Source organism: Dendrobates tinctorius, unplaced genomic scaffold (assembly GCF_039654945.1).
Source record: "Dendrobates tinctorius isolate UK_male_01 unplaced genomic scaffold, ASM3965494v1 ptg000086l, whole genome shotgun sequence".
NCBI classification, from domain to species: domain Eukaryota; kingdom Metazoa; phylum Chordata; class Amphibia; order Anura; family Dendrobatidae; genus Dendrobates; species Dendrobates tinctorius.
The window spans coordinates 12,734,198-12,757,027 of NW_027361754.1; the positions used below are offsets into that span (position 1 = coordinate 12,734,198).

A 22,830-nucleotide genomic window follows, 5' to 3' on the forward strand; every position below is an offset into this window, starting at 1 on the left:
GGGTTGTCGTATGGGTCATCTTACCTCAGATAGGGCTTGTCGTTATGGGTCATCCTCGCTCATACAGGAGTGGTCGTATGGGTCACCCCCTTTGAGGTTTCATCTGCAGTGGCGACTACGCAAATTGTCAGCTTATTGCGTCCATCACATATTTCTGTACCAGCAATATATTATATACATAGGATATGTTATAATGTCCCACCATTTCACCGCCCTACTGCACATCGCCAAATTTCCTTTTTTAATCATCGCAGCCCATTTAATGTCTGTGCTTCCTAATTGGGACCTAATTATGTCCTTGTCATGTTTCCCCAGGGCCCTTTGCCATTGCAAGATGACAACGGAGTGGTCCTCCTCGGAGAAAGGGCATCCCGATGCCGTGCTTACGCCAAAGCTTTACATTACAAAGAGCTGGAGTTCCAGAAAGGGCCGACCCCAGCGATCCTGGAGTCCCTCATCAGGTAAGGGAGCCGCAACTGTCTTTATAGTGCCCGTTGTCCATGTAATGCCCCATCCATGTATGTGGTCTATGACACTTGACCTCTCATCGCCGGCAGCGTCTTCACAAATTCCATGCTTTTACCCATGCAGAGGACAGCGGCAAAACCTTTCACCATCATTTATGTAAAATGTGGGAAAACTCACTCTATACTATAGAAGAATTTGTGAATAATCGTTCTGTTTTCTGTGGGATCCCCGTCTGATCTGATCCTTTGTCACCTAGTTTCTTAAAGGGTATTTGTCATGATAGCCCATTTCCAAAACCTGAAAATGAAGCAGCTGTTACATTAGTAATGTATTATATGATGTGAGAGTGATTCTCAATAATGGCAGTGTATGTAATAAACGTGTTTCGGTCCTGCAGGTCCGACTCTGTGGTCTTCATGGCCGCCATATACCTTGATAGATCTGGTGTTAAGGTAAAATAAGATGAGACATGTCACCGTTATGGTCATGGTCTCCCTCTTACCAAAGTCTCCCCCCCTCCAATCTGTCTTGAATGCTGCTGCCAGGATCATATTCCTCGCCAATCGTTACACCGATGCCTCTACCTTGTGCCAGTCATTACACTGGCTACCCATCCACTCCAGAATCCAGTACAAACTTTTTACCCTCACCCACAAAGCTCTCCATGGCTCAGCACCACCCTACATCTCCTCCCTTGTTTCAGTATACCATCCTACCCGCGCCCTCTGTTCTGCTGATGACCTGAGGTTAGCATCCTCAATAATCAGAACCTCCCACTCCCGTCTCCAAGACTATACACATGCTGCGCCAATTCTTTGGAATGCACTTCCCAGGTCAATACGATTAGTCCCCAATCCTCACAATTTTAAGTGTGCCCTGAAAACTCATTTATTCAGACTGGCCTACCGCCTCAACACATTAACCTAATCTATCCCTGTGTGGCACAGCCAAAAGTTTTTACCATAACCAGGTTCCCCGCATCATGTTCCCACATGCTTTATGCATCCATTAGCCCTCTGTGCCTGTACTGTTACACACTTAACATTATGGCTGGTCCATACAATCAGGGCAACTGTTACCACCCACCTTTCGTGTCTCCCTTTTTCCCTCATAGATTGTAAGCTTGCGAGCAGGGCCCTCATTCCTCTTGGTATCTGTTATGATCTATGTGATTATTGTTATGCTGTAATGTCTATTCTCTGTACAAGTCCCCTCTGAAATGTAAAGTGCTGCGGAATATGTCGGCGCTATAGAAATAAAATTTATTATTATTATGTATGTTCAGACCCCTGATATGTGTGCAGGACGGAACCCTGATCCCTTGTGGGAGTTTTCAAAGATCTGTAAACCGTTCCCTTCTCTCTGATTTTTCTTTTTTATTTTCCCCTCGTCCACTATCAGTCGTTTTCATCTCATACACCAGGGTTCTTGTCACTGACACAATTGGAAGTGGGATAGTTACTATTATTTATTTTTTTTTACAAAATCCTTTTTGACCTTCAGGCCATCAGTATAATTATTATTTCCAGTTTTATGAAGCAAATAAAAAATAGACATTACAGTAAGTGACACAATCACATGGAGGGGGAATGCGCTATGTACAAAGTTTCTCATTTGGTTGGGTGGTCCGGTCCGCTCGTGGTCATCCTGTATAAATACATCTCTGAGCGGCGGGCTCCTCTATTAGGAGGATGTGATGGTGTCATGTGACTCCGTCGGTAGACCCCGGGGTGCCCCCTAATATTGCGGGCATTACATTATGAGCTGAGCAGGGCGCCGATCTTCAGTTTCGTAGATGCTGCTTCTAATATTCAGCCCGTCGATGCCTTCCCACATGGACGCTTTTATATACAGAACAGACGGGCTACAAGATAAAGTATGAAGTCACTGCGCCAATGGAGAGTGCCACTCGTCTATGGCAGCTCAGTTGTGTCGGCCCCTTCATGGCTGGAAGTCCTGGGCGCGTATCTTCATTTCCACCCTCTTCAGAGAGTAGGTGGATCCGTGCCAGCCATACCAGCTGATGCCATCCGAATGCTTGTTGTGGTCGCCGTTGCGGTAGAAGATGCCGTTGAGGTTTGAGTCCGTGCAGCAGTTGTACCAGTAGCCGCCTGTTGGTAATACAGCGAAACGTTACATGAGACACGTGGTGACATCAGTCTGCACGCGATTGATGAGCGACATTTACCTTTGCGCAGCCCGGCACAGTCATCCAAGCACTTGTCGTTATCCTTGTCCTTGGTGCTGAAGGCCGTGTTGTTATGGTAGCGCAGAGAGTCTCTGCCTGCGTTTCCACTGTAGTTGCCCAGGAAGAGGCGGTAACTGTTCTGCTCGTTATTAACAGAGAACTGGGCGTACTCCGCGTATCTGACGCGTCCCTCCCAATCCTAGATGTAATGATAGACGGAAACGTCACATTCTGTGCATGTACCTCACATTACAGACCCTCAATTATATTCCAGAGCTGCACTCACTATTCTACTGGTGCAGTCACTGTGTACATACGTTACATTACTGATCCTGAGTTACAACCTGTATTATACTCCAGAGTTGCACTCACTATTCTGGTGGAGTCACTGTGTACATACATTACATTACTGATCCTGAGTTATATCCTGTATTATACTCCAGAGCTGCACTCACTATTCTGCTGGTGCAGTCACTATGTACATACATTACATTACTGATTCCAAGGTACATCCTGTATTATACGCAAGAGCAGCACTCACTATTCTGCTGGTGCAGTCACTGTGTACATACATTACTGATCCTGAGTTATATCCTGTATTATACTCCAGAGCTGCACTCACTATTCTGCTGGTGCAGTCACTGTGTACATACATTACATTACTGATCCCAAGGTGCATCCTGTATTATACCCCAGAGCTGCAATCACTATTCTGCTGGTGTAGTCACTGTGCACATAAATTACTGATCCTGAGTTACAGCCTGTATTATACTCCAGAGCTGCACTCACTATTCTGCTGGTGCAGTCACTGTGTACATACATTACATTACTGATCCTGAGTTACATCCTCTACTATACCCCAGAGCTGCACTCACTATTATGCTGGGGCTGTCACTGTGTACATACATTACATTAGTGATTCTGAGTTACATCCTGTATTATACCCCAGAGCTGCACTCGCTATTCTGCTGGTGCAGTCACTGTGTACATACATTATTGATCCTGAGTTACATCCTGTATTATACCCCAGAGCTGTACTCACTATTCTGCTGGTGCAGTCACTGTGTACATACATTACATTACTGATCCTGAGTTACATCCTGTATAATACTCCAGAGCTGCACTTACTATTCTGCTGGTGCAGTCACTGTGTGCATACATTACATTACTGATCCTGTACTGATCCTGAGTTCCATCCTGTATTATACCACAGAGCTGCACTCACTATTCTGCTGGTGCAGTCACTCTGTATATACATTACATTACTGATCCTGAGTTACATCCTGTGTTATACTCCAGAGCTGCACTCACTATTCTGCTGGTGCAGTCACTGTGTACATACAATACATTACTGATCCTGAGTTACATCCTGTGTGTTATACTCCAGAGCTGCACTCACTATTCTGCTGGTGCAGTCACTGTGTACATACATTACTGATCCCAAGTTACAACCTGTATTATACTCCAGAGCTGCACTCACTATTCTGCTGGTGCAGTCACTGTGTACGTACCTTACATTACTGATCCTGATTTATATCCTGTATTATACCCTAGAGCTGCACTCACTGTTCTGCTGGTGCAGTCACTGTGTACATACATTACATTACTGATCCTGAGTTACATCCTGTATTATCCTCCAGAGCTGCACTCACTATTCTGCTGGTGCAGTCACTGTGTACATACATTAATGGTCCTGCGTTACACCCTGTATTATACTCCGGAGCTGCACTCACTATTCTGTTGGTGCGGTCACTGTGTATATACATTACTGATCCTGAGTTACACCCTGTATTATACTCCGGAGCTGCCGCTCACTATTCTGCTATAATGTAATGTACATATACTGTAACATTGAGGGTTGTGCATACCGGACACAGTTGAGCAGTGAGAAGTGTGGGGTCTGTGCAGGTTTCCAGCCTGTGGATATGATCTGTGGATGTTTCTATTCACTGGCAAGAAGTGGTGCCATAGGAGTGATGAGAACTGTATGTTCTTAGTGTATTCGGAGCTGCGCTCTTTATGTGCCCGGGGGAGTCCTCACCTCCAGCTCCACTCGTAGGACGGTTGGCCGGCGGCTCAGTCTGTAGAGATTCTCATTTCCCAGCCAGAAGTCCCCCCGGATGCTCCCGAAGCCCTCCTTGTACTGTTTCCAGTCCCTGTTGAAGGAGCTCAGCCCCACTTTGCGCCTCTGGATCAGGGTCCATCCTCCCCCCTGCGTCTCCATGTCGCAGTACACCTGACGGCAGAAAGTGGCACAAGGTCAGCGAGGATTTGTGATCAGCGATCGCTCAGCGCGACGGGACGCGTCTCACCTCCATCTCTGGGCTGCCCAGGAAGCTATTGGCCGGCATCTTGTAGACCCCCGATATCTTGTAGTTCTTCTGGTACAGGGTGGAGCAGTCGTAAATGGCGTCTGTGAAAACACAAGTCACACTGGTAAGAAAGTCCAAATTCCTGCCGATCCCTCCTGCAGAATCTGTCCCCTCTGCGCCATAAATCACCCGCAGATGTCTTAAAATGTTAGAAACAGGCATGTGTGGAGGGCCACCTGTAGAAAGGCTCCTAACACCCCCCACCCCACCCCGGGCAATCCAGACTCCATAGAGACTTATGATTCCTGCCTGTCACAATCTGCCCGACACCTGCAAAATGTCTGATTGTGAGTGTAATTGACAGCACCGCCCTCCGCCTCCTCACCCACCTCTGATTGTCACCTCTCCACGGACCGTCCCAACCCCCCCAACTCCCTGGGAGGGGATCAGTGTGAGTTTTGTTTTACAGATTTTTGACACTAATCTGAGTGCTGGTTTTGGTGGGTGGAGGGGGCACTGATTCCTGGGAGAACAAGTCTCTGCTGGAACCTCTTTTACTGGGAGTGCGTCTGTTTGTGCCGATTACTAAGCAACCATCTCTTTTAAGAGCTCACGATATGTAATGGGGGTCCCGCTTACCTGCCGTGGTTTGGGTCTGCGTTTGGGCCGCTTGCTCTCGGGACTGCATGATTTCCACCCGGTTGTTCATCTCGGAGTACTTCTCCTCGGCGTCGGTAATGCGGTTCTCCACCTGCTTATGTCCGCTCTCCAGCTTCATCACCTGCATGACCACGTTCACCCAGTCCGTCTCCTGCTTGCGGGTCAGCTCCTCCAGCAGGCTGCTCAGGTTGGCGATCTGGACCTTTAGATCTTTCACCTCCTCGCAGCAGCTGTGCATCTTCTGCAGCCCGTTGGGACCAGGGGGCTTTTTCTTGAGAGGCTTCTGAGACCAGGATGGAAAGACAGCCATAGATAGCAAGAAGAAGCCGAGGAAGGTGGGAATGTTCATGATGAGCTGAACTGCAGAGCGCTGGGGAAAGTGACTTGTTTGGCTGTCCTTCTCGTCGCTAATCTGCTGCTGGAAGTTTTGCAGCATCTTAAATAATCCTATCTGGTGGAGCCTTCCCTACTTGCCCTCCCACCCTGGCTCATCTCCTCCTCCACACCAGGTGCCAGGGTTGCATACTCCATCCCCCCCCCCCCCCCCCCAAAAAAAAGCCAGGGGTTGGGTTTGTTTTCCCACTAGTGTCATTTTACCCCCAGAAATAGTCAAAATTAACCCTTTAATCGCAGCAGTGTCTCTTACTGTACAGTCATCCTAAACCTCTGCTTTCTTTAGCACCAGCATGCAAAAAAAAACAAATCCTGCCATTCCTTTCCTCAGCTCATCCCCGCATCTGCAGCTGCTAGAACATGGGCTTTACACAATCACTGACGACGACTGTGAATTGAACACGATTCGGTGGCATCCTTCTCTCCATCACAACTAGACCACCCACCCTCCAGAATGCTGGTTTCCAGAGCCCCCCACCCTGCAGAATGCTGGTATCCAGAGGCCCCCCCCTTCCCTGCAGAATACTGGTCTCCAGAGGCCCCCTCCCCCCGCCCTGAAGAATACTGGTCTCCAGAGCCCCCCCCCCTGCAGAATACCTGTCACCAGTGCCGCCCGCTCTGTAGAATACCTGTCATCAGTGCCACCCGCTCTGCAGAATACCTGTCCCAAGGGCCCCCTGGCTCTGCAGAATACCTGTCCCCAGGGCTCCCCCCCTGGCTCTGCAGAATACCTGTCCCCAGGGCTCCCCCCCTGGCTCTGCAGAATACCTGTCCCCAGGGCGCCCCCCCCTGGCTCTGCAGAATACCTGTCCCCAGGGGCCCCCCCCCCTCGCTCTGCAGAATACCTGTCCCCAGGGCCCCCCCCCTGTCTCTGCAGAATACCTGTTCCCAGGGGCCCCCCCCCCCCCGGCTCTGCAGAATACCTGTGTTCCCAGGGCCCCCCCCCCCCCCGGCTCTGCAGAATACCTGTTCCCAGAGGCCCCCCCCCCCGGCTCTGCAGAATACCTGTTCCCAGGGCCCCCCCCCGGCTCTGCAGAATACCTGTTCCCAGGGCGCCCCCCCCCCCTGGCTCTGCAGAATACCTGTTCCCAGGGCCCCCCCCCTGGCTCTGCAGAATACCTGTTCCCAGGGCCCCCCCCCCGGCTCTGCACAATACCTGTTCCCAGGGCCCCCCCCCCCCTGGCTCTGCAGAATACCTGTTCCCAGGGCCCCCCCCCCTGGCTCTGCAGAATACCTGTTCCCAGGGCCCCCCCCCCTGGCTCTGCAGAATACCTGTTCCCAGGGGCCCGCCCGGCTCTGCAGAATACCTGCTCCCAGGGGCCCGCCCGGCTCTGCAGAATACCTGTCCCCAGGGCGCCCCCCCTGGCTCTGCAGAATACCTGTCCCCAGGGGCCCCCCCCCTCGCTCTGCAGAATACCTGTCCCCAGGGCCCCCCCCCTGTCTCTGCAGAATACCTGTTCCCAGGGGCCCCCCCCCCCCGGCTCTGCAGAATACCTGTGTTCCCAGGGCCCCCCCCCCCCCGGCTCTGCAGAATACCTGTTCCCAGAGGCCCCCCCCCGGCTCTGCAGAATACCTGTTCCCAGGGCCCCCCCCCGGCTCTGCACAATACCTGTTCCCAGGGCCCCCACCCCGGCTCTGCACAATACCTGTTCCCAGGGCCCCCCCCCCTGGCTCTGCAGAATACCTGTTCCCAGGGCCCCCCCCCCTGGCTCTGCAGAATACCTGTTCCCAGGGCCCCCCCCCCTGGCTCTGCAGAATACCTGTTCCCAGGGGCCCGCCCGGCTCTGCAGAATACCTGCTCCCAGGGGCCCGCCCGGCTCTGCAGAATACCTGTCCCCAGGGCGCCCCCCCTGGCTCTGCAGAATACCTGTCCCCAGGGGCCCCCCCCCTCGCTCTGCAGAATACCTGTCCCCAGGGCCCCCCCCCTGTCTCTGCAGAATACCTGTTCCCAGGGGCCCCCCCCCCCCGGCTCTGCAGAATACCTGTGTTCCCAGGGCCCCCCCCCCCCCCGGCTCTGCAGAATACCTGTTCCCAGAGGCCCCCCCCCGGCTCTGCAGAATACCTGTTCCCAGGGCCCCCCCCCGGCTCTGCAGAATACCTGTTCCCAGGGCGCCCCCCCCCTGGCTCTGCAGAATACCTGTTCCCAGGGCCCCCCCCCTGGCTCTGCAGAATACCTGTTCCCAGGGCCCCCCCCCCCGGCTCTGCAGAATACCTGTTCCCAGGGCCCCCCCCCCCGGCTCTGCAGAATACCTGTTCCCAGGGCCCCCCCCCCTGGCTCTGCAGAATACCTGTTCCCAGGGCCCCCCCCCTGGCTCTGCAGAATACCTGTTCCCAGGGCCCCCCCCCCCCTGGCTCTGCAGAATACCTGTTCCCAGGGCCCCCCCCCCCTGGCTCTGCAGAATACCTGTTCCCAGGGGCCCGCCCGGCTCTGCAGAATACCTGCTCCCAGGGGCCCGCCCGGCTCTGCAGAATACCTGTCCCCAGGGCCCCGCCCGGCTCTGCAGAATACCTGTCCCCAGGGCCCCGCCCGGCTCTGCAGAATAACTGTCCCCAGGGCCCCGCCCGGCTCTGCAGAATACCTGTCCCCAGGGCCCCCCCCGGCTCTGCAGAATACCTGTCCCCAGGGACCCCCCCCGGCTCTGCAGAATACCTGTCCCCAGGGACCCCCCCCGGCTCTGCAGAATACCTGTCCCCAGGGCCCCTCAACACCACCACTGCTGGTACCAACTGACAAACTGCCCCTCTCGTCTCCTAGGAATGCCGCACAGTAGGTGGACAGAGAACTGAATCCAAAGAGTCATGGTCGGCATCTGTAGAAGTAAAGGTGACTGACGCTTCAATGTTCTCTTCTGAAAGTGTTAAAATGGCAGCAATAAATTCTGTCTCGTGTCCCGAGGACCTGAAACGGTCACTGAACAGTGGGAAGTTTTTGCAGCTTTTTCCTATGCCTTGAGCATAGATTCCTCACCAATTTCAACATCTCTGCTTGATGTTTGCAAATGAAGATTTTGCATAAAAAGGGAAAAAGTGAACACACCTTGCAGTTCAGGATTTGATTCACTTGCATCTGGACAATCCTCTGTGAGCTGAAGATAGAAATGCAGTATTTGTTCCAATGTATCAGTCTGGTAAAGGGGTTGTCCTAACTTAGGTTGGGGAGCCCCGTTCTCTGGATCGTGGGGGTCCCAAGCGCTCCTGAGGTTAGGTGATATCTTTCTATATTAGTACTATCCCTTTAACCCCTTCACCCCCAAGGGTGGTTTGTACGTTCATGACCGGGCCAATTTTTACAATTCTGACCACTGTACCTTTATGAGGTCATAACTCTGGAACGCTTCCATGGATCCCGGTGATTCTGACATTGTTTTCTCGTGACATATTGTACTTCATGTTAGTGGTAAAATTTCATTCAAATAACTTGCGTTTATTTGTGAGAAAAACGGAAATTTGGCGAAAATTTTGAAAATTTTGCAATTTTCCAACTTTGAATTTTTTTGCCCTTAAATCACAGAGATACGGCACACAAAAAACTTGATAACTAACATTTCCCACATGTTTACTTTACATCAGCACAATTTTGGAACCAAATTTTTTTTTTGTTAGGAAGTTATAAGGGTTAAAAGTTGACCAGCGATTTCTCATTTTTACAACACCATTTTATTTTTAGGACCACATCACATTTGAAGCCACTTTGAGGGGTCTATATGATAGAAAATACCCAAAAGTGACACCATTCTAAAAACTGCACCCCTTAAGGTGCTCAAAACCACATTCAAGAAGTTTATTAACCCTTTAGGTGCGTCACAGGAATTTTTTTGAATATTTAAAAAAAAATGAACATCTAACTTTTTTTCATAAAAAAAATACTTCAGGTTCAATTTTTTTTATTTTACCAAGGGTAACAGGAGAAATTGAACTGCAAAAGTTATTGTGCAATTTGTCCTGAGTACGCAGATACCTGATATGTGGGGGGGAACGACTGTTTTGGCGCATGGCAGAGCTCAGAATGGAAGGAGCGCCGTTTGACTTTTTCAATGCAAAATTGTCTGGAATTCAGATTGGACGCCATGTCACGTTTGGAGAGTCCCTGATGTACCTAAACAGTGGAAACCCCCTACAAGTGACCCCATTTTGGAAACTAGACCCCCCAAGGAACTTATCTAGATATGTGGTGAAAACTTTGAACCCACAAGGGCTTTACAGAAGTTTATAACGTACAGCGGTACAATTAAAAAATCATATTTTTTCCACAAAAATGATCTTTTCACCCCAATTTTTATTTTCCCAAGGGTAACAGGACCCTAAAAGTTATTGTGTAATTTGTCCTGAGTACGCTGATACCCCACATGTGGGGGTAAACCACTATTTGGGCGCATGGCAGAGCTCAGAAGGGAAGCAGTGCCATTTGACGTTTTTGGCTGGAATTGAGATCGGACACCATGTCGCGTTTGGAAAACTCCTGATGTACCAAAACAGTGGAAACCCCCCACAAATGACACCATTTTGGAAACTAGACCCCCTAAGGAACTTATCTAGATGTGTGGTGAGAACTTTGAACCCCCATGGGCTTCAAAGAAGTTTATAACATAAAGCCATACAATTAAAAAATCATATTTTTTCCACAAAAATGATCTTTTCACCCTCAATTCTTAATTTTCCAAGGGTAACAGGGCCCTAAAAGTTATTGTGCAATTTGTCCTGAGTACGCTGATACCCCACATGTGGGGGTAAACCACTATTTGGGCGCATGGCAGAGCTCGGAAGGGAAGCAGTGCCATTTGACGTTTTTGGCTGGAATTGAGATCGGACACCATGTCGCGTTTGGAAAACTCCTGTTGTATCAAAACAGTGGAAACCCCCCACAAATGACACCATTTTGGAAACTAGACCCCCCCAAGGAACTTATCTAGATGTGTGGTGAGCACTTTGAACCCCCCAGTGCTTCACAGAAGTTTACAACGCCCGGGCGTGAAAATAAAAAAATTAGTATTTCTTCCACAAACATGATCTTTTAGTCACCATTTTTTTATTTTCCCAAGGGTACCAGGAGAAATTGGACCCCAAAAGTTGTTGTCCAATTTGTCCTGAGTACGCTGACACCCCATATGTGGGATAAAACTACTGTATGGACACACCTCAGGGCTCGGAAGGGAAGTAGTGACGTTTTGGAATGCAGACTTTGATGGAATGGTCTGCGGGTGTCATGTTGCCTTTGGAGAGCCCCTAATGTACCTAAACAGTGGAAACCCCCACAAGTGACCCCATTTTGGAAACGAGACCCCCTAAGGAACTTATCTAGATGTGTGGTGAGCGCTTTGAACCCCCAAGGGCTTCACAGAACTTTATAATGCCCGGGCATGAAAATAAAAAAATCGTATTTTTTTCCACAAACATGATCAATTAGTCCCCAATTTTTTCATTTTCCCAAGGGTAACAGGAGAAATTGGACCCCCAAAAGTTGTTGTGCAATTTGTCCTGAGTACGCTGACACCCCATATGTGGGAGAAAACTACTGTATGGACACACGTCGGGGCTCGGAAGGGAAGCAGTGACGTTTTGGAATGCAGACTTTGATGGAATGGTCTGCGGGTGTCATGTGCGTTTGGAGAGCCCCTGATGTACCTAAACTATTGAAACTCCCCACAAGTGACCCCATTTTGGACACTAGACCCCCCACGGAACTTATCTAGATGTGTGGTGAGCACTTTGAACCCCCAAGTGCTTCACAGAAGTTTATAACGCCCGGACGTAAAAATCATTTTTTTCCACAAAAATGATATTTTTGCCCCAAATTTTTTATTTTCCTAAGGGTAACATGAGAAATTGGACCCCAAAAGTTGTTTTGCAATTTGTCCTGAGTAGGCTGATACCCCATATGTGGGGGTAAAACACTGTTTGGGCGCATGGCAGAGCTTGGAAGGAAAGGAGCACCGTTTGACTTTTTCAACGCAGAATTGACTGGAATTGAGATCAGATGCCATGTTGCGTTTGGAGAGCACCTGATGTGCCCAAACAGTGGAAACCCCCAAATTATAACTCCAACCCTAACCCCAACACACCCCTAACCCTAATCTCAGCCCTAGCCCTAACCCTAATCCTAGCCCTAATGGGAAAATGGAAATAAAAACATGTTCTTTTAATTTTATTATTTTTCCCTAACTAAGGGGGTGATAAAGGGGGGTTTGATTTACTATTTATGGCGGGTTTTTATTTTGGCCACCACATATTGAGAGCTATAATTTTTCCATATTTTGACCCACCGAGTCATGTGAGGTCTTATTTTTTGCGGGACGAGTTGACTTTTTTATTGGTATCATTTTCGGGCACGTGACATCTTTTGATCGCTTTTTATTCCGTTTTTTGGGATGCAGAATGAAAAAAAAACAGCGTTTCATGAATTTCTTTTGGGGGGTGCGTTTACACCGTTTTGCCTGCGGTAAAATTGATAAAGCCCTTTTATTCTTCGGGTCAGTACGGTTACAGCGATACCTCATTTAGGTCGTTTTTTTTATGTTTTGGCGCTTTTATGCAATGAAAATAATTTTATATATAAAAATTATTATTTTTGCATCACTTTATTCTGCGAGCTATAACTGTTTATTTTTTTGCTGATGATGCTGTGTGGCGGCTCGTTTTTTGTGGGACAAGATGACGTTTTCAGTGGTACCATGGATATTTATATGCGACTTTTTGATCACGCGTTATTGCACTTTTTATTTGGCGGTATGATAATAAATCATTATTTTTTGCTTAGTCTTTTTTTTATTTTTTAAGGCGTTCGCTAAAGGGGTTAACTAGTGGGACAGTTTTATAGAGTGGGTCGTTACGGACGCGGCGATACCAAATATGTGTACTTTTATTGTTTTTTTTTTTATTTCCAAAAAATGAATTTATTAGGGAATATTTTATTTTTTTAAATTTATTTAGCAATTTTTTTTTTTTAATTATTTTTACACCTTTTTTTATTTTATAACTTTATTACATTGTCACAGGGGGGACATACCTGTCATATGACAGATCGCTGGTCTGTCACATCACAGATCACTGTGACAGATCAGCGATCTGTCACAGGCGCTGCACAGGCTTTCCTCATGCCTGCGCTTTGCAGGCACTGAGGAAGCCAGGTCCTGCAGGCCCCTGAAGGTCCCTGTCGCCATCTTGGATTCGGGGACCTGCAGGGATGGAGCCCCCCGCAGCAGCGCTGCACATTGATCTGCTGTGGGAGGCTCAGGGAAGCACGGAGGGAGCCCCCTCCCTGTCGATGCTTCCCTTTAACCCCCGGTACACCGCGATTGTGTTTGATCGCGGTGTGCAAGGGGTTAACGTGTTGGGGGCGGTCCGTGACCGCCCCTGACACATTGTGCCGGGTGTCAGCTGTGATAATCAGCTGACACCCGGCCGCGATCAGCGGTGCTCACCACGTGGGCTGAGCGGGAGCACGACGTCTCGCGGTCATTCGCGCAAAGGATTACTGAGACCGGGAGCGTGGAGAGAGTCGGGAAGACTGCGCGGGATGCCGGAAGGTGAGAATAGCAATATTTTTTATTTTTTTAATTTATTTTTTACATCCTATCTTTTACTACTGATGCTGCATAGGCAGCCTCAGTAGTAAAAAGTTGAACACTCGTCAAACACTATGTTTGACTAGAAAGGGAGGGCATGCTGTCCCAGACCCGTGTGCAGGTGCTCAGCCAAAACCACCCTAGAATGGGTCCCCTTTCTGCAGATAATACTGCCAAATAGTTCACATAATACCGCTTTATAGATCACACGTAATACCGCCATATAGATCACACGTAATACTGCCATATAGATCACACGTAATACCGCCATATAGTTCACACACAATACTCAGCAGACAGTATCACACAGGAGAGGATTACATACATGGCTCAGCAGACAGTATTACACAGGATAGGATTAGATACACAGCTCAGCAGTCAGTATCACACAGGATAGGATTAGATACACAGCTCAGCAGTCAGTATCACACAGGATAGGATTAGATACACGGCTCAGCAGTCAGTATCACACAGGATAGGATTAGATACATGGCTCAGCAGTCAGTATCACACAGGATAGGATTAGATACACAGCTCAGCAGTCTGTATCACACAGGATAGGATTAGATACATGGCTCAGCAGTCAGTATCACACAGGATAGGATTAGATACACGGCTCAGCAGACAGTATCACACAGGATAGGATTAGATACACGGCTCAGTATCACACAGGTCAGGATTAGATACACAGCTTAACAGAATATCACACAGAATAGGATTGGATACTATTTTGAAGCCTTGTACAGATCATCCCCTTTAATTCCCCCACAGCAAGCCGAGATCTTACAATTGATAATGAGATTGAAGCTTCTTATATATAGTTGGGGCTCTGTTTTCGTGTCTCGGGCATCACTCTCTGATTAGTCACCACACCACCGAGCGCCTGGCGTCCCGAGTCCCAGCAATAATCCCGTCCTGGAAATGATGGGGGAAGTAATTAAGAGTAAATGCTTCCATTATATAACGACCTGTGACCGTCACATCAACGTCTGCAGCGCTTTGGATTATTCCTCCACGTTGTGCGAGCGCTTCATTCCTTCTCTGTTTACTTCCACTGCCAAAATTTCCTTTTATCCGACATCCAAAAGTTCCCAAGAATTCTCAATTTCAGCTTTATTTCAGCCTTTCTTATTCTTCATATGTGGATTTTATACGAAAGCAATTGCTTGTGTAACAATTGCTGCAATTGAAATTCCTTCCTTTTGGAGAAAGGTGGTCGTAACCTTCTGCAGGGCATCGGGAACATTTAGATCAACTGCACAGCTGCAAAATATTTGTACCCCAGACTGCAGAAGATTCTGCTCTGTCCTGCAGCCAATCAGAGCAATTCGGAGAACAATTAAAGGTGTGATGTCTGATGAGCAGCGTGACATCACTTCCTGTCCCACCTCCAGGCATGCTTATCGTTCCTGAGAATGAAGGGGCTGCAGCCCTGATTCCTGTGAGTGGGGCATGCAGCAGAGAGGATCCTTCAGGAAATATTACAGTACAAACTGCAATAGAGCTCTTGAGGCCTAATGAGGCTGGTGTACTTCCTGTGTAAATCCATGTCTGAAATTCTGTATAACCCTGTTAAGCTGACAAGTGAGAGAGCTCAGGATTTCAAGCATATTTGCTCTCAGCCATCCAGTTAGTCAGGTGGAGATGTGGTAGCAGCAGGGAGCAGGGTCTATGTGGAGCTGTTAGGTTAAGTGGGCAGAGATTGAGCAGTAGCAGGGAGGAGAAATACTGATGAGCTGTCTACAAGAGTGGGGATTCTGCAGCAGGGAGGAGGAACACTGCGGAGCTGTCAGGTTAAGTGGGCAGAGACTGAGCAGAAGTAGGGAAGAGGAACACTGAGGATCTGTCTAGAAGAGTGAATATTCAGCTGCAGGGAGAAGGACAGTGAGGAGCTATCAGGTTAAGAAATTTAGTCGGCAGAGTTTGAGCAGCAGCAGGGAGGAGGAATACTGAGGAGCTGTCTAGAAGGGTGGAGATTCTGCAGCAGTTAGGAGGGACATGGAGGAGCCGTCTAGAAGACTTGATATCCAGCTGCAGGAAGGAAGGACACTGATGAGTTGTCAGGTTAAGTGGGCAAAGATTGAGCAGAAGCAAGGAAGAGGAACACTGAAGAGCTGTCTAGAAGAGTGGTGATTGAACAGCAGGGCACTGAGGAGCTGTCTAAAAGAATGGCGATTATGCAGCAGAGAGGAGGACACTGAGGAGCTGTCTAGAAGAGTGAAGATTCAGCAGCAGGGAGAGGGAGGACATTGAAAAGCTGTCTAGAATTGTGGATATTCTGCAGCACAGAGGAAGGACCCTGAGGAGCTGTCTAGAAGATTGAAGATTTAGCGGACTCCTTCAAGAATGCAGTAATATCAACCATGTGCAGCCCGGTCCCTGCGGACTCCTTACTATGCCGTGTTAATAGTCTCTTTATTCTGATAGCCCCTCCATTATTGCAGTACACCGCCCCATCCTCACAGGAAGCCATCGTAGCCTTTTATAGAAGTGTCATGGACTCTCGCCGCGTCGGTTATTTAATGTTTCCATGCGGATTGAGATTAGAAGAGGCCGCCGCACTCTCTTGTAGGTTTCGCACTTTCATGTTGTGGTCTTGGCCCCCGGCTTCAGCTGTTTTTACACAAGCCGCCTATTGTGGGCCCAGAATATGGCGGAACTGACAAGAAGCAGGTCAGACGCTGCTCCCTGCCCACCGCACAGCGCGCGGGGCATACGTCTGGCCGGCAGATGTGAGATGAGCTGTCAGCTGCCTCTTCAGAGCAGGAAATCTCTCCTCTTACACTCTAAATAAATATAACCCCGGGCTCCCGAACCAAAGAGCAACGGAAATCAAGAGCTGTAGGGGACTCCGAAAGTGCTGGAGATCCAGCCTGAACCCTTAGAGCAGGAGTCTCAAACTCGGCAGCGTAAATGGGCCGCACATAAAAAAAAATTTGAGCTGGGGGGCCGCATTCCTTTGAAACTTAATACACCCCGTACGCACGCGGCTCCGCTCCGTACACCCCGTACGCACGCGGCTCCGCTCCGTACACCCCGTACGCACGCGGCTCCGCTCCGTACACCCCGTACGCACGCGGCTCCGCTCCGTACACCCCGTACGCACGCGGCTCCGCTCCGTACACCCCGTACGCACGCGGCTCCGCTCCGTACACCCCGTACGCACGCGGCTCCGCTCCGTACACCCCGTACGCACGCGGCTCCGCTCCGTACACCCCGTACGCACGCGGCTCCGCTCCGTACACCCCGTACATCTGGGCAATAAAAATGAAAATAGCATATACAGAATGGGAGGAATAGGGCTAAGCAACAGCACATGTGAAAGACTTGGGTATACTAATAGATCACAGACTGAATATGAGTCAACAGTGTGATGCAGCAGCAAAAAAGGCAAATGCAATTCTAGGATGTATTAACGGAAGCATACAGTCTAGATCACGTGAAGTCATTATTGCCATCTACTCCTCTTTGGTCAGACCTTATCTGGAATACTGTGTCCAGTTTTGGGTGCCACATTTTAAAAAAGACATCAACAAACTGGAGCAAGTTCAGAAAAGAGCGACCAGAATGGTGACCGGTCTGCAAACCCTGTCTTATGAGGAAAGGTTGCAGGATTTGGGAATGTTTAGCTTGCAAAAGAGAAGACTGAGAGGAGACTTAATAGCTGTCTACAAATATCTCAAGGGCTGTCACATTGTAGAAGGATCATCTTTATTCTCATTTGCACAAGGAAAGACTAGAAGCAATGGGATGAAACTGAATGGGAGGAGACACAGATTAGATATTAGAAAAAACTTTTTGACAGAGTGATCAATGAGTGGATCAGGCTGCCACGAGAGGTGGTGAGTTCTCCTTCAATAGAAGTCTTCAGACAGAGGCTGGACAGACATCTGTCTGGGATGATTTAGCGAATCCTGCTTTGAGCAGGGGGGTTGGACCAGATGGCCCAGGAGGTCCCTTCCAACTCTACGATTCTATGATACACACAGTGCTCCGTACACCTTGTACACACACAGGGCTCCGCTCCATACACCTCGAACACACAGGGCTCTGCTCCATCCACCCTGTAAACCCCTCCTGGCCCCAAACATAAACTTGCCTTCATCCAGTACCATGACAACCAGCACACACAGCAGCGTCCGTCCTGCACACACTGAGGCCCCTGATCATGTGACCCCTGACTCCTCCCCCTCCTGTGACCTCATCACAGGTCCTGTGCAGTGTGTGCACACAGAACAGCCAATGCCATCGCCGCTCCTGAATGTGTGCCTTCCCCCTACCTCAGGGAGTGAGACATGTGGTGCACCGCGGGCCGCATATGCCTGCCTCAGGGGCCGCATGTTTGAGACCCCTGCCTTAGAGCTACTGATGGGAGTTGTCATGTGACGCTCGAAGAGGTCAACTTTAAGGTGCCCTTTTCTTTCAGGTTATGACAAATCCTATGGGAAAGCTGAGTGGCCTCCGTTGTAACTGAGATCGTAGCCTTCACTCATCCAGCTTTTCCAGGATGGTTAATCTGTCCTGCTGGAGGAATCCTATGTAGCCAAGCTTCCTGCTTTCACATTAGGTGGTACCCTACTTTCCCTAGATGTATAGAAGAGGGGATCAGTGTTACATGGTTTGACTGCTCAGGAGTATTTGGTATCTATACCCCCCCATAAACTGATATGAAGTACCTAAGACACAGATAAATTATCTGCTGCTGAGAAAGTTTGGGTGACGACCAATATGACTGTCATCATTCTCACAGGACTCTACACCAAGTCCTTCTGGCCCCTTGAGGTGCAAATATTGATCCTGGGGATGTTTGACTGTTGGTTTTCCTCGAGTCCTGCGCAACAAATAGTGTGACAACTGTAGGTATCAAGAAATGCATGGTGACAACCGTAGAGATCAAGAAATGCATGGTGACATCCGTATGATTCTAGAAAAGCGAGGTGTCAAACGTAGGACTCAGGGAAAGCGAGGTGACATCATGATCTACAGAGTTCAGTTGTCAGATATTTTCTAAAAAGAGAGCCATGCTGGTAGAAGGTATTGGCCTCTTGGATCAAATGACAATAAGCCAATCAAAGCAGTTGTGCTGTGATATGTGAGGAATCCTGCCTGTATGTGTTCATTTTCTCCACAGCACTCCTGCAGAGGAAATAAAGCATTGCACCCTACCCATCCATATGAATGGATTGTTGCAGGACAGGTCCGTGATAGTGGGAATCCTAATGTAACTGCACCAGGCTCTGAATAGGTCTCCACCCTCCCAAATTATGAATAGGGTTTTTTTTTTTAATGGGAGAACCTCTTCAATTTTTTCCTGCACAGCGGCACTCACTTTTCTGCGGAGGTTCTCCTTTAAATGGCGTAATACCGTACATACACAACCCATACTTACCCACTTTTTCAATCTAGTCAGATCAGAGCCGCATTTCCCCTCCATGACCCTTGGGCTCGTGCCTTCATGAAATAACATTCTGTGACATTGCTGGGATTGTTCTCTGTTATTATCCATTACATAAGCGCTTGGCCGTCTCCCACCTTGTGATCCGCAAGGCAGCGCGTTTTGCTATAAGGTGTTCTGTGCCGCGTCTAGGTCGGGATCTCATGTTCTTCTTCTTTTCTGTCTCCCTCAGCATTAACAATAAGCTCCAGCAGCCGGAGGCCGCCTCAGGGGTCTTAGAGTTTGGCATGAAGCATTACGGGGAATTGGTAAGTGCATCATGAGTTCATTGTTAATGCGTAATTGTACTTGAGATTTTGTCCCCAGGGAATCAGGAAGGATATTAACCGCTATTCTTAAATGTGCAGTTTTCACCCAAGTATTATACATTTTTACCTCATTTTCCCATTCCCTTATCCACCCCTTTACACACCATTACTGATCTGTGCTGTGGTTGGCTTATGGACAGTCTCATTCCTCCTCTGGCAGCTATAGTTATAGTTCCGAGTCAGTCTACATTCCCCTCTAGGAGTTGTAAATGTTGTCTCCAGTAAGCTCTGTCAGTCTCCTTCCCCCTCTGGTGGCTATATTCCTTGCCTCTGGTTTGATATCTAATCAGTCTGCTTACCCTTCTGGGACTGTAACCATAGTCCTGTTATGCTGCTTAGTCAGTCTCCCTCTCCCTCTGGCAGTTTTAAATATAACTCTCGGTAAGTTCCCACTCAGTCTCCTTCCCCCCTCCTTTAGTAGCTATTATTTTTCACTGTTCGCTGTAAATAAAGTTTCCAGTTTGTTCTCGGTCAGTCTACTTCCCCCTCTGGCAGCTATAAATTTAGCCCTTGTTAAGTTTCACTGCAGGTAGGTAGAAAATAAGTCACGTACAGTAATGGAGAGAGGGTGGTACTTCCAAAAGTCCTGAGGAGGAGCCTGCCCAGCCGTACTGCCATGCTGCTATGGACGCTCCTTTCCTGACAAGTTTCTGTTGGCTGAAGTGCAGGGAGATCTGAGCAGTGCAGTGGTTGTCACTCACAATTGCTCACAAACAAAATGCAAGAACTACAGTGAAAACTGACACAAATGTGAATTGCAGATCTGACAATCCAAAGCCTCCTGGTTCATTGACAGGTTGCTAGTAAAGGCAGGCAGTGAGAGTAAGCAGGGGGGAAGCCATAACTCTGCCGGCCTATCAGTGCGCAGGCACAGGACCACTCCTATGGGCACCTTTTGGTGGATGAAGTAGGATGATGGCAGATGAGGGGACGATTCAGGGATCCTTGTGGTCAGCCATTAATTTGGGATGTTGCTGGTCTGGAGAGGGGATACGGGAGAAGCGCATCCTGCAGGCGAGCCCCTGCCTGTGGCCTCCACACAAAGGCCGACTGTTCTGGGCGCAGCTGTAATTACTTCCTGTGGTTACTGTAAGTTACATCACTCTGCGCTCGGGGAGAATCACGTCATTGTGCCAGCGCTGCCCCCTATCTCCACAAATCACTCTCCAAAATGAGGAGTGGGGGATGGTCTCTGCTAGTTCCCAACATAGGTGCACATTTATTCCTCTCCTGGGGCTGGGAGTCTTGACCTCTGCCCGAAGGGAGTCCTGGATGAAAGCCACCGAAGGACACCTCCTGGTTAACCTTAAACCGCACAGAGCTTACTATGAGTCTCTGTTACCCTGACGGATGAGCAACGTGCCACGAGTGCTGCAGAATCTGTGGGAATATGCACTAGTATACTACAGCTGCTGCAGAACCTCTTATATACTGTACACAAGGTGTTATTTCCTCATCAGTGTGCAGTTTTCTGTACAAATTGACACCTGATTATCGGGATGTAATTTTACCATTTCCATTAAAGGCAGTGTGTCATCAGAGAAATGACCTATTATCCAAACATTAAATGTAAATATGTATCTGTGAAAATAAATACACACACACACACACACACACACACACACACACACACACACACACTCTGCAGACCAAAAGTTTGGACACACCTTCTCATTCAAAGAGTTTTCTTTGTTTTCATGACTAGATTCACTCTGAAGGCATCAAAACTATGAATTAACACATGTGGAATTATATAATTAACAAAAAGGTGTGAAACAACTGAAAATATGTCTTATATTCTAGGTTCTTCAAAGTAGCCACCTTTTGCTTTGATTACTGCTTTGCACACTCTTGGCATTCTCTTGATGAGCTTCAAGAAGTAGTCACCAGAAATGGTCTTCCAACAGTCTTGAAGGAGTTCCCAGAGATGCTTAGCACTTGTTGGCCCTTTTTCCATCACTCTACGGTCCAGCTCACCCCAAACCATCTCGATTGGGTTCAGGCCTGGTGACTGTGGAGGCCAGGTCATCTGGCGTATCACCCCATCACTCTACTTCTTGGTCAAATAGCCCTTACACAGCCTGGAGGTGTGTTTGGGGTCATTGTCCTGTTGAAAAATAAATGATGGTCCAACTAAACGCAAACCGGATGGAATAGCATGCCGCTGCAAGATGCTGTGGTAGCCATGCTGGTTCAGTATGCCTTCAATTTTGAATAAATCTCCAACAGTGTCACCAGCAAAGCACCCCCACACCATCTCGCCTCCTCCATGCTTCACGGTGGGAACCAGGCATGTAGAGTCCATCCGTTCACCTTTTCTGCGTCACACAAAGACATGGGTGGTTGGAACCACAGATCTTAAATTTGGACTCCTCAGACCAAAGCACAGATTTCCACTGGTCTAATGCCTGTCCTTAGCAGTGGTTTCCTAGCAGCTATTTTACCATCAAGGCATGCTGCACAAAGTCTCCTCTTAACAGTTGTTGTAGAGAGGTGTCTGCTGCTAGAACTCTGTGTGGCATTGACCTGGTCTCTAATCTGAGCTGCTGTTAACCTGCGATTTTCTGGGGCTGGTGACTCAGATGAACTTATCCTCCGCAGCAGAGGTGACTCTTGATCTTCCTTTCCTGGGGCGGTCCTCATGTGAGCCAGTTTCTTTGTAGTGCTTGATGGTTTTTGCTACTGCACTTGGGGACACTTTCAAAGTTTTCCCAATTTTTCTGACTGACTGAGCTTCATTTCTTAAAGTAATGATGGCCACTCGTTTTTCTTTACTTAGCTGCTTTTTTCTTGCCGTAATATAAATTCTAACTGCCTATTTAGTAGGACTATCATTGTATCCACCAGACTTCTGCACAACACAACTGATGGTCTCAATCCCATTTATAAGGCAAGCAATCCCACTTATTAAACCTGACAGGGCACACCTGTGAAGTGAAAACCATTTCTGGTGACTACCTCTTGAAGCTCATCAAGAGAATGCCAAGAGTGTGCAAAGCAGTAATCAAAGCAAAAGGTGGCTACTTTGAATAACCTAGAATATAAGACATATTTTCAGTTCACACTTTTTTGTTAATTATATAATTCCACATGTGTTAATTCATAGTTGTGATGCCTTCAGAGTGAATCTACAATTTTCATAGTCACGAAAATAAAGGTGTGTCCAAACTTTTGGTCATTGTCCGTCATCCACTTCCGTCTGGATGTCCTCGAATCCCACAATCCACCGCGCCATACTGAGAGTACGCCGACAGCCATATTGGAATAACCAAGTGATGGGTGTTCCAATATGGTACCCGCTGGTGGTACGAGGCCCTTGCGCAGTAACACCCGCCGCCGCCGGACCCCCACCGGGAAACATGCCGCCACCGCCGGACCCCCACTGGGTGGGTGTGTATGTATATGTGTGTTTGTATATCTGTGTGCGTATTTATATGTGTCTGTGTGTGTATATATGTATATAGATAGATATAGGTAGGTTAAT

General features: G+C 48.5%; 2 protein-coding genes across 8 annotated transcripts in view; one reads left to right on the forward strand and one right to left on the reverse strand.

The window, feature by feature from the left end:
- The window catches only part of MTOR (mechanistic target of rapamycin kinase), a 158,656-nt gene that overhangs the window by 49,220 nt on the left and 86,606 nt on the right, over positions 1–22,830 (forward strand). For all 7 annotated transcript variants that reach the window (XM_073585057.1, XM_073585060.1, XM_073585061.1 and 4 more), the window contains 2 exons: positions 316–461; positions 19,211–19,286. In XM_073585057.1, coding sequence (XP_073441158.1) covers positions 316–461; positions 19,211–19,286 — 222 coding nt within the window. The remainder of the gene's footprint in view (positions 1–315; positions 462–19,210; positions 19,287–22,830) is intronic.
- On the reverse strand, positions 1,919–6,160 carry ANGPTL7 (angiopoietin like 7). Its single transcript, XM_073585065.1, has 5 exons — positions 5,608–6,160; positions 4,969–5,069; positions 4,698–4,892; positions 2,657–2,855; positions 1,919–2,579 (listed from the first exon to the last, which is right to left on the reverse strand). The coding sequence occupies exons 1-5, from the start codon at positions 6,062–6,064 to the stop codon at positions 2,410–2,412; spliced, it is 1,122 nt and encodes a 373-aa protein (XP_073441166.1). The 5' UTR covers positions 6,065–6,160; the 3' UTR covers positions 1,919–2,409.

Excerpts from the sequence above, each read along its gene's own strand:
- ANGPTL7 (XM_073585065.1), bottom strand. The coding sequence starts at position 6,064 with ATGCTGCAAAACTTCCAGCAGCAGATTAGCGACGAGAAGGACAGCCAA. Across the intron at positions 5,070-5,607 it reads GCAGACCCAAACCACGGCAG|ACGCCATTTACGACTGCTCC; the intron begins GTAAGCGGGACC and ends GTGTTTTCACAG. Across the intron at positions 2,580-2,656 it reads CTGTGCCGGGCTGCGCAAAG|GCGGCTACTGGTACAACTGC; the intron begins GTAAATGTCGCT and ends TATTACCAACAG.